General features: G+C 33.8%; 1 protein-coding gene across 1 annotated transcript in view; it reads left to right on the top strand.

The window, feature by feature from the left end:
- Positions 1–6507: 6507 nt before the first annotated feature.
- MALRD1 (MAM and LDL receptor class A domain containing 1) overlaps positions 6508–13378 on the top strand; it is a 253692-nt gene continuing 246821 nt past the window's right edge. Inside the window, exons 1-3 of the mRNA XM_032182284.1 lie at positions 6508–6670; positions 10027–10167; positions 13280–13371. Coding sequence (XP_032038175.1) covers positions 6508–6670; positions 10027–10167; positions 13280–13371 — 396 coding nt within the window. The remainder of the gene's footprint in view (positions 6671–10026; positions 10168–13279; positions 13372–13378) is intronic.

Genomic DNA, 13378 nt, shown 5'->3' with positions numbered 1-13378 from the left:
TAAAATAATTTCTGCCTGTGAAACATTGCACCTGGTTACTATGTCTTCCACACTTGTAACCTTAGCAGATATTAAGCTATTCAAGTATTTGAGATACTTTACTTTAGTATTAAACATATTTCATACTAAAAATGTAACTTTCTTGCAGTGATGGATGACCAATCATTTATTTATTGTCATGAGGTTTCCAAAACAGAAAGAACATTCCAAAACAGAATTTTAATAAGCATTAAATCAATTAATATCCATTTACTGATCTTTCAAGATTAACTGTTTAGATTAGAGTTCTGACTACCTTCAAGTAGCTATCTTTTGATGTTGATTACTATCTGATTTCTAATCTTGCCTCCTATCTTGTATCCCTAGATTTTCTTGTCTGCAGTGAGTGAGCTTTTTGGTCTCATAAAGATAGGCAGAAGGTTCACTACTAAGTTGTTTTTTTACTGGATTATAGAAATGTTCTGAGTTTCATTGTTACATAATGTATTTTAAAGCTTTTAAAATTGAAGATTTTGAAATTAATTACCACTGATGGAAAACACCACTCACTTTTTCTTAAAAAGGCTCACAGAATAGCTATGGATGACTTATATGGATGTGAGGATAAAAATGTCAAACTGTTATCTCATTCTTCACCATTCTGTGGTGAAGATTTTTGTTATTATATTATTTTGTTATTATTTGTTATTATACATAAGATTTTTGTTATTAGTAGTAGCACACCAAAGTTACTGAAGTAACTTTGAAAATATACCTAGTACTTGGCTCCTTTTAATTGTTTGTTCTCCTTTTAATTTTTTTGTTTCTCTGCAAAATTTTTCTACTGCTTTAAAAAAACAAAAAAAAACAAAACAAAACAAAACAAAAAAAAACCTTTGCCCATCCTTCTGCTTTTCTGATATTCTCTGAATTTGCACTGGTTTATATGTCTTCATTCTCTCTTTACTCCTCCTCTTTCTATATCTCAATTCTTTTTGCTTTCGGGCTGCTCACAATTGAAGTGTTTGTCCTTTTTAGTTCCCTGTAAGTCTTTTGCTTCTGAGTTGTGTTTTCTTATGTTTCTCAGAGTTATGAAAAACTGTTGTTTTGCACTGTCTTGGGGGAACTGTTCTAGCTGTTAATTGATGAGGGAGGAAAAAAAAGACCTTCTCTTTAGTTTTGCACTTTTTGTTAAGTCTTCATTGCAACACTATTTTCTGTTTCTTTACTAAAAATAAATGGACACCAACCTAAATGTGTTCTGAAAATTGGGTACTTTTTCATATATGTTCATTGATAACAGAACTAATAGTAATTCTCACTTGCGTTATGCAATTTGCTTATCACTACTGTTTTAGAGCATTATAAGAATAGAAATGAGCAGCAGCTTCTGCTAAAAATTACTCTCTTATTTGCAGAGTTAGTATACAGATTTTATGCTACAGATGGAGGAGAATGACTTGGAATATCTAAGCAGAAGTTTTAATAAAATTGGAGAAAGCTCAAAAAACAGGAAATCCTGTCAACATGAAGAACAATAGTGTGTGGAATTTTAGAACATATAGAGGAAAATAAGGAATGAGATTAAATATTCTATATTGGAGAAAATAGCATGGAAAACATAATAGTTGAATAGTATAAAACCTTTAAGCCTTTACAAAAGTATCCATATGGCATTTTATGTGGAGTTTTTATATTAAAATATATAAACACTTAATCTAAGATGTATGCATGGCAGGGAAGAAAATAAATCAATGATACACATTCTTGATGAACGTGAATTCTGTCTGATTTATATTTTAATGAACTCTTAATTAATTTATTAGTAAGTCTGCTTTTCTTCAGCAAATTTTCCAGTCAGCCCTACGTATGGCCTGAGGATATAGCGTTAAAGTGAAGAACATAGAATGATTTCCACAGAAAGATAGTAATCAAATGGGTGGAGTTGAACCAAATCACCTGGAAAATGCTTTCTGCGTAGAAATGAAACCTTTATTACAATACAAATGTCTGCCTCTGGTGTTGGAGATAAGAGGAAGCTGCATCAGACCTTGGACTCAGCCTTTAGGCAATGTTGCAGTACTAGTTTACATATCCTGATGAGAGATTTATTGTATTATGAATTTTTATTTTTTTCCCCTTGTGGATACTGTACCACCTGTGCTTCCTGATATTTAGTTACAGGTATGTGTTGTGTTAATTCTGCTCATTGGAGCTAATGGACAAATCAGAAGTATTGCAGTGATGTATACAGTTATTCAGTTTGGGGAATTTAAGGGTGAAGAAATCTCCAGAGTCTGGCATCAGATATTTGTTACAAGCTGTCACTTGGACAACTGTTTGATCTACTTAGTTAAGTAATATGATTTTGTCATAAAACTAGTTAGATTTCCCCCCCCCATCCCACTATTCCTATTAAAATAGTGCCAGAAGGTTTACATGATTGTCGGCCTAATTTTGTCTAGTTTTCTCAGTCATTTGCCTTGAGCTAACACTGTCCTTTAACTTTTGTAATAATCTTCTCCTTTTCCTCTTATCTCTACTTTCCCTGGGCTTGGGCATGTAAGGCATTTGATTAATACCATTTCCCTGCTCTGAATAAACCAAGTTGATTCAATCTTCTCACAAGGTTGGCTTTTTAAACTAGATGGATCTCTCCATTTTTATCTATTTATGTATTTTAAATTTTATTTTTAAACATCAGTTTGAACATCTTTGATTCATCTGTGTAGAAGCTTTGTCAGAACTGGTGTTTTTCAGTGAAAAGTTATAGTTTCAGCAAGTTACTGCTTTCCAAATATTTTCAAAAAGAAAACACCCACAGGTAAACACTTGAAGTGGTTAAACTGTATACTAAATCAAGGTTAACAGAAGATACTGTTTACATGAAGCAAGCTTCTGATTGCATGAGATAATTATTGTGGTAAGGAAATCTGAATCATTTCAAAAGTTCAGCTTTACAAAATATTGATACCCTTCAGTTAATGTAGTAGTACATACCGTTCTTAATTGTCCAGAAATAAAAATATCTGCTACTTATAATATTGTTATGATGATTATTATTATTTTTAATTGTGATTCCTGGAGAGTGGTGAACTTAGGAGTCTCAACTTCACTGGCATTAGTTATTTAGTGGATAGTAGAGTTTGTGTGCTTGAGGAAATAAAAATGAGAATTGGTGTACTATGCTATTTGTATAGCTTTCTAGATACAGTTTTTTTTTTTTTTCTTGTTTTCTTTTTTTCTTTTTTTTCTTGACCTTTTGTTAACTAATTCCTTTCTCTTTATTCCTGGGACTTGTCTCTTTCCCCAGTTGTCAAAGAAGTACTTTTCAAACTATTTAGATTGTAAGCCCTTTGATTATTTTCTTTTTTTTTTTTTTGCAGAGTACAACACTGGAAGAAAATGATTAATCTGATTGATTTTTCTTCTGCATATTTTTCACCTGACTCTGTTACTGAAAGTCAGATTAGTAAATGAGATATAAACGTAGGCAACTAATTCTGCATGTTAGAGCATCATGTGATTTGAACAGCTACAGTTTGTTGTAGAAAGATATCTGCTAATGTATATGCTATGGTCTTCTACAGTCTTGCTCAAAAGAGATTGTACTTAATGTAACCAGTTTTACTTTCACTGAACTGGATTCCTTTGTCCCCCACATCTCCTGGGCATATCCAAACCAACCAACCAACCAACCAAACAAACAAACAAACGAAAAAAGCCCCACACAACAAAAGCTTGAATGTATAAATCCAAAAGATTAATTAAGAAAAAATGATTAATATAAACAACTTTTTTTTCAATTTATCTGTAATTTTTATTAAGTAATTAGTCATTTGTTGAACAGTAGTGCAGTCCATCCCACAAATTGGCAACAGAAATTAGATAAAAGGTCAAATCGTCTGACCATCCTTATTATAAAATAACATAAGCCTGTTAGGATGCCAAGACCTGAACACCATTCTTTTCTTTAAATAGTGATTAATATCACTGTTCAACTGAGCCACAGTTTTCAAGCTATGACTAATAGCAGAAAGGTTACCAAGCTGTGACATGTTGAACACTGCAGGTGGTCCCTGAGGCCATGCACTTGCAATTCTCCTTATTGTTAGATCAAGTTAAAAACAGCTAAGCAAGCAAATCTAGAAATGAACTTTTCCTATTGCTTTATTTTTCTAGAATAAACAGTTGCTAAAGGTGTTTGCCTTTAGGAAGAAAATGGTGCATATAGTTAAGTGTGTAAATTGTAAAAGCTGAGCATATGACTGGAAGATCATGCTTTTAATTGGCTGTTATTCAAAATGCACTTTAGAGTATTAATTCTGTTTTTGTCTCTGCTTGATTACTCAATTTCAGTTTGTGTTTTTTACTGACAACAAAGAGAAATAAATGATGGGAGAGGGAAATCCAGAGCTGTCATCAACAATGTCAGTCACAAGTTGTTGAAAATCACTTTGTTCACAAGGGGTTGAGCTGATATGGATGAAGGTCTTTGACATGAAGAAAGACCCAGAAACAAACAAACACACAATAACAACAAAAACAACCTAAAACTGCCAGAAAGCCTCCTGCCAGGAAGGTCTTGTGTGAAAGTTTGTTCCACTTTTGAGCAGAGAGGTGTAGTTTCTGTTTTCCTGAGTAATAAGTTTTCTGCATGACTCCTGCACATAGGAACAGCTGGTATAATCTCAAAGGGAGCTTGGTTCCAGCACTCCACTCTCTGGTATCTAAGCACTGAAGAAATTTTGATGATTGTGAAGAGTAGAATTCTCTTCCACACCTCTATCTTGAATTATTTATCAGTTTATTTTAACAATAGCTCGCAGTGTGGTATCGTACTAACACTGGAAGAGTGAATGACTTACGGTGTATGTATGAAGCAGTACACATGAATGCATTCCCATGATTTAAGGTCACTATGAATTGAAATATCTGGAGATATCCCAAAACCACTTTTGGCACTCATATGATTTTAAAGACTGTTAAACTAATTTATTCTACTTGTGTGCAAGGCTTTTAAAATCACTTAGTTGATTCAGGGACAGATGTGGCAAAGTTGAGCAATAATCCTTATATTGAATGCATAGTTTGAATTCGGAAGAGAGCTAATTATTTATTTATCTTCAGTTACACAGTCAGTGCTGAAGATAACCTATGCAGTTCTCCACCGCATGGATAGTTGTCCTTACAAAAATGTAACGTGGGGTTGTCTTCCTCCAAAAGAAAGCAAATGATTTCTTCTCTGAATTCTGCCTTTTTCAGTACAGTGTCTGCTGAGTGTAATGTTTGGAATTTTCTTGTAAACTTCAAGTGATAGTTTCAGCCAGAACATTTACATTTGTTTCTTGTACTGATGGAGTCCTTCTGTGTGGGGATGCTTTTGTAATGCAATTCTCTTCTGTGCAAGCCCTGATGAGCATATAATACTGCAAATCTGTTTACACAACGCAAATCCACTTCTTGACAAATTAAAAGGGAACTCTTGTGTAATATCTAACTATAAACTTTTTTTTCTTATAATTGTACTATTGTAGAACTAGTCATTACTTAAATTATGGGGTGGGGAAAGATTATATCTGTTACTTACTAACTAACCCTGGACAGAGGATTGGAAGGAGAATTTTTCTGGGGTTTGTATGGATATCCCCTAATATAAGGGGTGGTACTTGTGACAGTTTCAGATTGTTCTTGGTTATATTTCTCACTGTTCAAAAGAATTCACATACAATATCCAAGGTATCTCTTATTTTTCTGAAGTTTAGTCATCACTAGCAATAACACAAATATGATTTTTCCAGAAAATACAGAATCTAATCACTTGCAAAATAATCATCAATACACAGTTCATTTATGCAAATTGTGGCTGGACACCTGAGTCTTATTATTATCAGTTGGATACTCTGAATTCAGTTTTTATCTACAGTTGTAGTCCAAGTAAGTACTAGATACCACTTTCAACTATTAACATAATTTATTTACAGGCTTTGAAAATTCTCTGTCTTTCACTATATCAGTCTCTTGTTCATGCAATGCAAAATCAATATCAAATCTCTTAGCTATGTTTCTACATTTGGTGCACAAGCTCTTCATAGGATTTGTAAGCATTTGACAAATCCCTACGACAAAAGAGAATTCTTTATAAATATTGGTTAGTTAGAATTTCTACTGTTTTCTCTTGTTATTTTCTTATCTCATGTTTGAAAACCATATGCAATAAATTCAGTCAGTAAGTTAATGATACACACTTGACTTGCATAGCATACATCAGAACTTTATAGTCATAAAAAAATGTTATGAAAACAATGTTATAATTCAGTTAAATATTATCCAAAGACACACCAGGTTGAAAGTCGCTGCTTCATAGAAGCCATGTTTCATTTAACTGTGGATTTGGGAAGTGACGTTCTGAAAAAGTCTTTCAGAGATGTGTGGAAACACTTGTTTTTCAAAGATACTTTATGACAAATAATAGACAGATAGCAGCAAATATTTTTCTGAGTGAAAGCTTGGATAGTAGCATAGCTCATGAACAAATTCATAATTTTTTGTGTGTTATACTGTGTTGCTCTGGCAGATATTCAGTCACCTGCAGGAAGTCAATGCCAATGTGGTGATGGCTCCTCTACTCCATCTGGGGAGCTGTGTGTTTTCACCAACTGCTGTGAAGGCAGCAGTGATGAGAGACAAGGTAAGTCTCAGTGAGCTTTAGCATAAGTGTCATACCGTTCGATAACAACATGGCAGCGGTAGGAACTGGGGGTGGGATTTTTCATGTTAAAAAAAGTATTTGGGAATTCTGCTCCCTGTCTCTCCTTTTTCTTCTCATTTTCTAAGTCTCTGTTTCTTCTTTCAATTTATTTCTTCCTGCTTCAATTTCAGCCTATATACTGCACCTCTTTCATAAAGCTTCGTACTGATATTATGTGTCAAAGTGAGTGTCTCATCATCCATTTACAATTCAGAGGAAATTTAACAAGAATTACTGTTTTCTCAAATCATGATAAAATTTTTTGCTGAAATTCAGGCTTCATAAAATGTATCTGGATCAAGGCATAAGAAAATAAAACAGAATACTTGTAAATAGAGTCAATTATATAAAGATATAAAGAAAAATGATTTTTTTTTTCTTCCTAGAAAGAAGGGGAGAAATTTTCTTGAATTTATGAACTGATAGTCCTAGCTTAATCTTGTAACATTAAGAGGCTGTGAATATGATTGCTGCTGCTTTCCTGAAGGGAATCTAAGCAATGAAAATGCATTTGAACTGATATTGTCTGGGTAAATTTGCATCAGAAATCTACTATTTCAGAACTCTGACTGTAACAGAGTTCTGCAACTGTTCTGCAATTGTTCTGCAAATGATTTCATATGATGCATTAGATAGTCCTGCTCTCTGAGGACCCTTGATCTGGGGTTCAAAGATCTTGGATTTGTTGAGACTTCTAATTTTAATTAAAAGCTTATGTAAGTTCTCTCATTCACCATGTAACAAAGAAAGCTATTTTATTTGTTGGATTATGGGGGCTTAGCTTTAAATTTAAAGTAGATGATCTTTAGATGTATCTGTGTTTATCTGTGCACACATATTAATTAGAACACGTTAATAATTAGTGCATTCAGCCGATATCTGGAAGAACAGCAACTTAAATCCAGATTCCTCAAGTTATGATTGTGTGCCCAGATACCTGGGATTTTTCTTTGACATGATTTTTATCCAAATATAATCCAGATATATGTTAGGAACAGGAGTCTAGAATCATCTCTAGGATACTTGGTTTTAGTTCCTTTGCAAATAAGACAATAGTTAACACCATTTTGTGTATTAATAAACTCTGCAACTTTATTGTGCTGCACTGAAACACTTTAAATCTCACTTTAAATTAGGCCTGTTGAATCTCCTGATGTGTGACTAACATATCTCAAGTTAGTATATCAATTTCTCAAGAGATGGTTATGTTATATTTGCCCTACATAGCTTGAAGCCTTCCTTTTAGTCTTGGTTTCTCTTGGAAAAAGCATTTCCACTAGGCAACACTCAGTATTATGCTTGTAGAATATGTAGGAAGATATGTATTCTTTTATTAACTTCTATTGAAGCTTTTTACTCATTTGTTACCTGAATACTGCTACAGACAAATGCTTAAAATTATAGTAGAATAGATTGTTCCATAGTTCAATTTACAAAAACAGTAGCTTATGGTCTGTGTGCAAGACCTAAATACCAAATAATGTTGTATTTAAACTAAGGATGAGGAAGAGGCGTGGAACTAGGATCTGAGTGACTGGCTGTGGATTATGGGGCTGCTTGGATAATGGTCTGGATCGCTCCAGGACAGAAGTTAGCTGTCAAATGTGAAGAGAGAGATCAGGGTGTCAATTTGAACTCTCACCCTGCTGCTACACTCTCTTCTGATTTTGGATTTTTGCAAAGTTATTTTTCTACTTGAACTTCAGCTCTGCAATCTTATGTTCATGACAGGTCCCTGCTGTTTTCTTTGTGCTTTGCTCAGTTTTAAAGATGTTTCTGCACTGAAAATGGATCAAAGATGGAATTTCAGATGATGCTTTTTTGATGTCATTTTGGCTTTCGGATGTGGTTTATTTGTGCTTTGGCACAGCATTGGAAAAGGAGTGGAATAAGTCTTACGGTCTCATTTATTTATTTGTTTATTGAAAACTGAACTGCTATTGCAAAATATTCACTATAAATATTTGAGTATTTTATATATATCTATTAGTATATATAAACAATTTCTCTTAAAAATATTTTGCCCTCCCAAGTGACATTTTCTATACAGTTACAACTGAAATAGAACCTTAACCTAAGCTTGTTTCTGTGAGACTTTTTTTTTTTTTCCTTAGAGATTATTTTTTACAATTGTTTTATTAACAGGGAATTCTGAAAAAAAAAAAATAATAGGTAAAACATCCCAAGTGTTTCTTCCTTCTGGCCTCTTTCTTTCTAGGCAGTGACTTTATCTTTGTTAATTTATCTCCAAGCTAATTTACATTGTTTTTCTTTCAAGATAAATTTTCTGTAAAAGCGAATATTCTCTTGATATCTTGAAAATTAATCATGAATGATCAAGGAGTTTTTATTGAAAAAGATAGTGTTCTAACTATTTTGTACATCTTGATTTTTTAATGTTTTTATTTCAGTTATGAGAAAAATTGTAAGAGAATATTAAACATGACTTTGTGCATTTCTTGTAATGTGAAGCAGATATGCCTCAGCAGTGTGTGTGCTTTTGATGAACCACTAACGTGCTTCAGCCACTTAAAGAGCTAAAGAATAAAAGCAGCAATAAAATGTTGGTTGATGAATCAGCCAGTCTGCACATTAACTTGACTCTGCAATGCTTATGTGAATTATATCTATTTTCCTCTCTCTCACCTTATAATTAACTGTTGCTGTAAGCTGATGTGAATATGAAAGCTATGAAATTGGACATCATAGTGTGACTATAAATGCTGCAGTTGCAACTTTATTTAAATTGATTAGTGAAGTGTGTTAATATTACAGAATACACCAAAAGCATTTATAAGGGTCTGGAGTGAGCACTAATTTTCAAGGGAGCGTGAAGGCGCTGTAGCTCTTGTGTCTAACCAGAATCCTGCTTAGACAGCAGATCATTACCTTAGCTTTCTCTGTTGTGTTCAAGCAAAAGCAGATGAACTAAGTTTTTTGCCCTTTTGTTTAGGGTAAAGTTGCAATAAACTTGCTCTTTAGAGATGCATCTAATTAGACTTTTTTTTTTTTTTTTTTTTTTATTTTTAAATCTTTCCACCATTACAAGAAGTGCTTCCAGGAACAGGGCAGGGCAGTCCAGGCAGTTGCGCACAATGCAATTTTCCTTCATGTTCAATGCAATGGAAGAAAGACTATTTGAAATCAAAGGACAGACAAACCTGTCTTTCTCTCCTAGGAATAAATTATGTATTGAGTCTCATACCCTCCTCAGAGAGTTGAGTATGAGTAGCAAGTGATGATAAGAATGTATCTTTCTGTTTCTCGTTTTGAGGTTTGAATTTGCTTGAGTTTAGGTTCCCCCAGTGAAAACTGTGATTTTGAAAATGATCTCTGCAAAGCTCTTCAAGAAGAGAATTTACAGCTTGGATGGATTAGAAGAAATGGTCAATCTAGTGTGGGACCACCATACTCTGACCACAGTGGGAATGACACTGGTAAGAACTCTCATGTTCTTTGAAGGAACCATTGGCTTTTACAAATTATTTACTGTTCTATATTATTTCTTTAATATTGTTACTTTCTTGATAGCTGAGTTGAATTCTGACTCATTTTTTCTGAGATAAGATAGAAAGTTCTTGCCCAAGTTTTTAGGTGTTTATAATCACAATAGCCTAGAATTCCAGGAAAAAGTATGTCATAAGTAATCAGTCATCAAGAGTCACATTTATCTGCCTCAATGACATTTAGATGTTATGGAGATATCAGGTGATAATGTAAATCTTGATAGCTGCAAACTTTAGAAACTAGCATTGGGTCCCCTATCTTGAGATGTATTTACATCTATTCTTGGATTTTATTTTATTTTATTTTTTTTGAATTCCCAGAGTGCATATATGTATGCATCTGTGATCAGCATTATTTTTTCTAATATTTTGAGGGAAAGTGACTGACTGGTTCTGGGAATGGGAAAAAAAATCTATTAAACTTCTGCATAGATCAAAAATAATTAACCAGGCAATAATATTGCCCTAGCTGAAGTTTCTTGGGTCTCTTTTTGCTTGGTAGTATATTGTACCAAGAGGTAGCAAAGACCTGGAAGATATTCTTGCCTATATCCAATAGAAGTTTAAACTTATCTTGTGAAGAATGGGTGGGGAGTGGGAAACTTAACTTATTCAGATACCCAAAGCCAGCAAAAGATTGAGAACCATGAGCTTCAAATGTCTGTAAAGGGGCCAGAACTGTTCAGTCATTTATATATTGCCAGTTACTTGTTCAGGGTGCTCAGTCACCATTGTAGCTGTCAGGTCTAAATTGGCCTGTAACCATATCTATCTCTTATTTTGATCAGATGACAGAAATCTTCAATACTTGGGCCTACTCAGCTTAATGAGAGGCTGTGCATACAGACCTGTAGACTGAATGACTATGGAGAATGAAATGTATTAAATTATTTCAGTTTTCTACGAGGTGAATGGCTAAACTATACTTTCATTTCCTGTGAGTGCTGATTCTAATCTCTTTATGACAACTATTCAAGTTTTCCCACTGCTGGAGACTTAACAGACTATGTAATCTTGCTGTGTGTTCTTGCTTAAAGACCAGAAAAGATACTGTATGGTGACAATTAAGCCCCATGACACAGTATTAAAGGGAAGAGTTCCTGCCTTCATGATGAGTAATTGCAAACACATTAGCAGAAGAGCAAAGATCACTTGGTAGTTGTAATCCTTTGAAAGCTTATGTAATCATTTACTAGAACCCAGTTGGTTCTCTTTAGCTTTGTTTCTCCTCATGGTTCTTATTTGCACTGATAATGTAGTTGAACAGATTAGTGACAACAACTTTCAAAATCAAAACCAGCAAAAACACTAATTATTTTTTTTAATAATTGAAGCTTGTTATCTGTGCAGAGTTTTAATGTAAAATTACTGTTCAAAGAATTTCTTAAAGTTACTATTTCTAGCCCATCTGTGTAAGATTTAGACTTCCTGTGGTAGGTAAAATCTGATTTTGTTTAAGAGGTTTAAATGCATTTATCCTCAGGAACCAAAATAAAAAAAATTCAAAATATCATGGAAGTGAAAAATTGATGAAAGAGATTGGTGTCAGGGAGAAGGTCCTAGTCCACCAATCCACCATGTGTTGTGAGTAGGAAGAATATCCTTGAGGCTGGCAGGCTCCAAAAGTGTTGACTGAGTAGTCATGAAAGGTCTAAAATCTAGGGGATTGCAGCCACTGCACTGTTAGCAAGTTGCAAGATGTTTCCTGGGGTGTGGGGTGAGAGTATGGGGGTTCAGCTGCCTCTAGTACTGAGGTGGTGTTATGGTCCTTTGTCAATGACTTTCTGCTTGCACTCAAGGATGAGAAGTCAAGGTGTGTGGTTTTATAACTGAATTACTTAAAAATTCCAGCTCTTTGTTTCTGTAGATGTCTTTAGGACTTTTTTTTTTTTTTTTTTTTTTTTTAAATTTCAATCCCAGTTCTGTTTTTTTTTTTTTTTTCTTCTCCTTTCTTCATTTTTTCCTTTCCTTTACATATTAATATTAAAAGACAACAATTTACCTGATATTTGGGAGTTTGGGAAGGATGAGAGAAGGGAAAGGAGGGAAAAAAAAAAAAGTTAAGTGAGGTTAAGTGTTTTCTTTCCTCCCTTCCTTCTACTATAACAGTCCTCCCTTCTTCTTTCCTCCCTTTCTTCAATTATAACATCCAACACCTCTGAAATCATCCAGTTAAGGAAGAGCAAAATTTTCACTAACAATATCTGGTATCCTAAAACGGGGAGTTCCCCTCCATCTGTTAGAAGATCTAAAACAATCATGCCAGAAAGAGATGTAGTGACAACCACATTTCACTTGATCTTGTTGACCATTACTCATTCAATTAAAACAGACACTTTATTTGGATTTGTTTTGTAATGTAATGGTACTGTGGAGACTCTGAGAACAACCATTCCTTCATATAAGGGCCATGTATGGAGATAGCACAACCACTGTGAGGAAATTTCCTGAGTGGCCAAAAAACATACGTATGTCCTCTGGAAAAGAGAAGTGCCATAGCTTCCTCTCCATCTTTCACCACCTCTTTAAAAGCATGATCTGCTGTAATAAATGTCTTTTGTAGGTCACAATGGTTTGTTGTTTAAGTATGAAATAAGCAAACTGTTCAAAACTTTAAGCCCTTTGATCAGTTTACTGAATTAGTCTTAGGCTTGTCCTAAAATTTTGCACTTACTGAGAATTCAAACTGTCAGCATATAAAATATTTTGGAAGCCTAACTGAAATTTCAGCCAGAAAATAGAGAAGTGTTATATCAAAATTTAATATGAACAAAAGCTTGGCACACAACGGCTACAAATGTGTTATGAATCTTTTCTGGGGAAAAAAATCTAGTTAGCTTTTTAGTCACCAATTCATACTGATTACGTCTTTTTCTTTTATATAGTGCCTTTTATATACAGTTTATATAACTATATATACATATATACACACATATATATACATACATATATATATACATAATGTACATATATATACATTAAATATATATATGTAAATATTTTTCATGTACTTATAAGGTTTCCATTTTATTCTTTTTACCAGCTTATTTCCTTTCATTGTCCTCTGAAATGCGATCTTCTGCAGTTTTAAGGACCATTGTTTTCCTTCCAACTGACCAAGAACATGTTTGCCAGGTATTTT

Source organism: Aythya fuligula, chromosome 2 (genome assembly GCF_009819795.1).
Source record: "Aythya fuligula isolate bAytFul2 chromosome 2, bAytFul2.pri, whole genome shotgun sequence".
Lineage (NCBI taxonomy): Eukaryota > Metazoa > Chordata > Aves > Anseriformes > Anatidae > Aythya > Aythya fuligula.
This window is presented reverse-complemented; position numbering and strand designations above follow the sequence as displayed.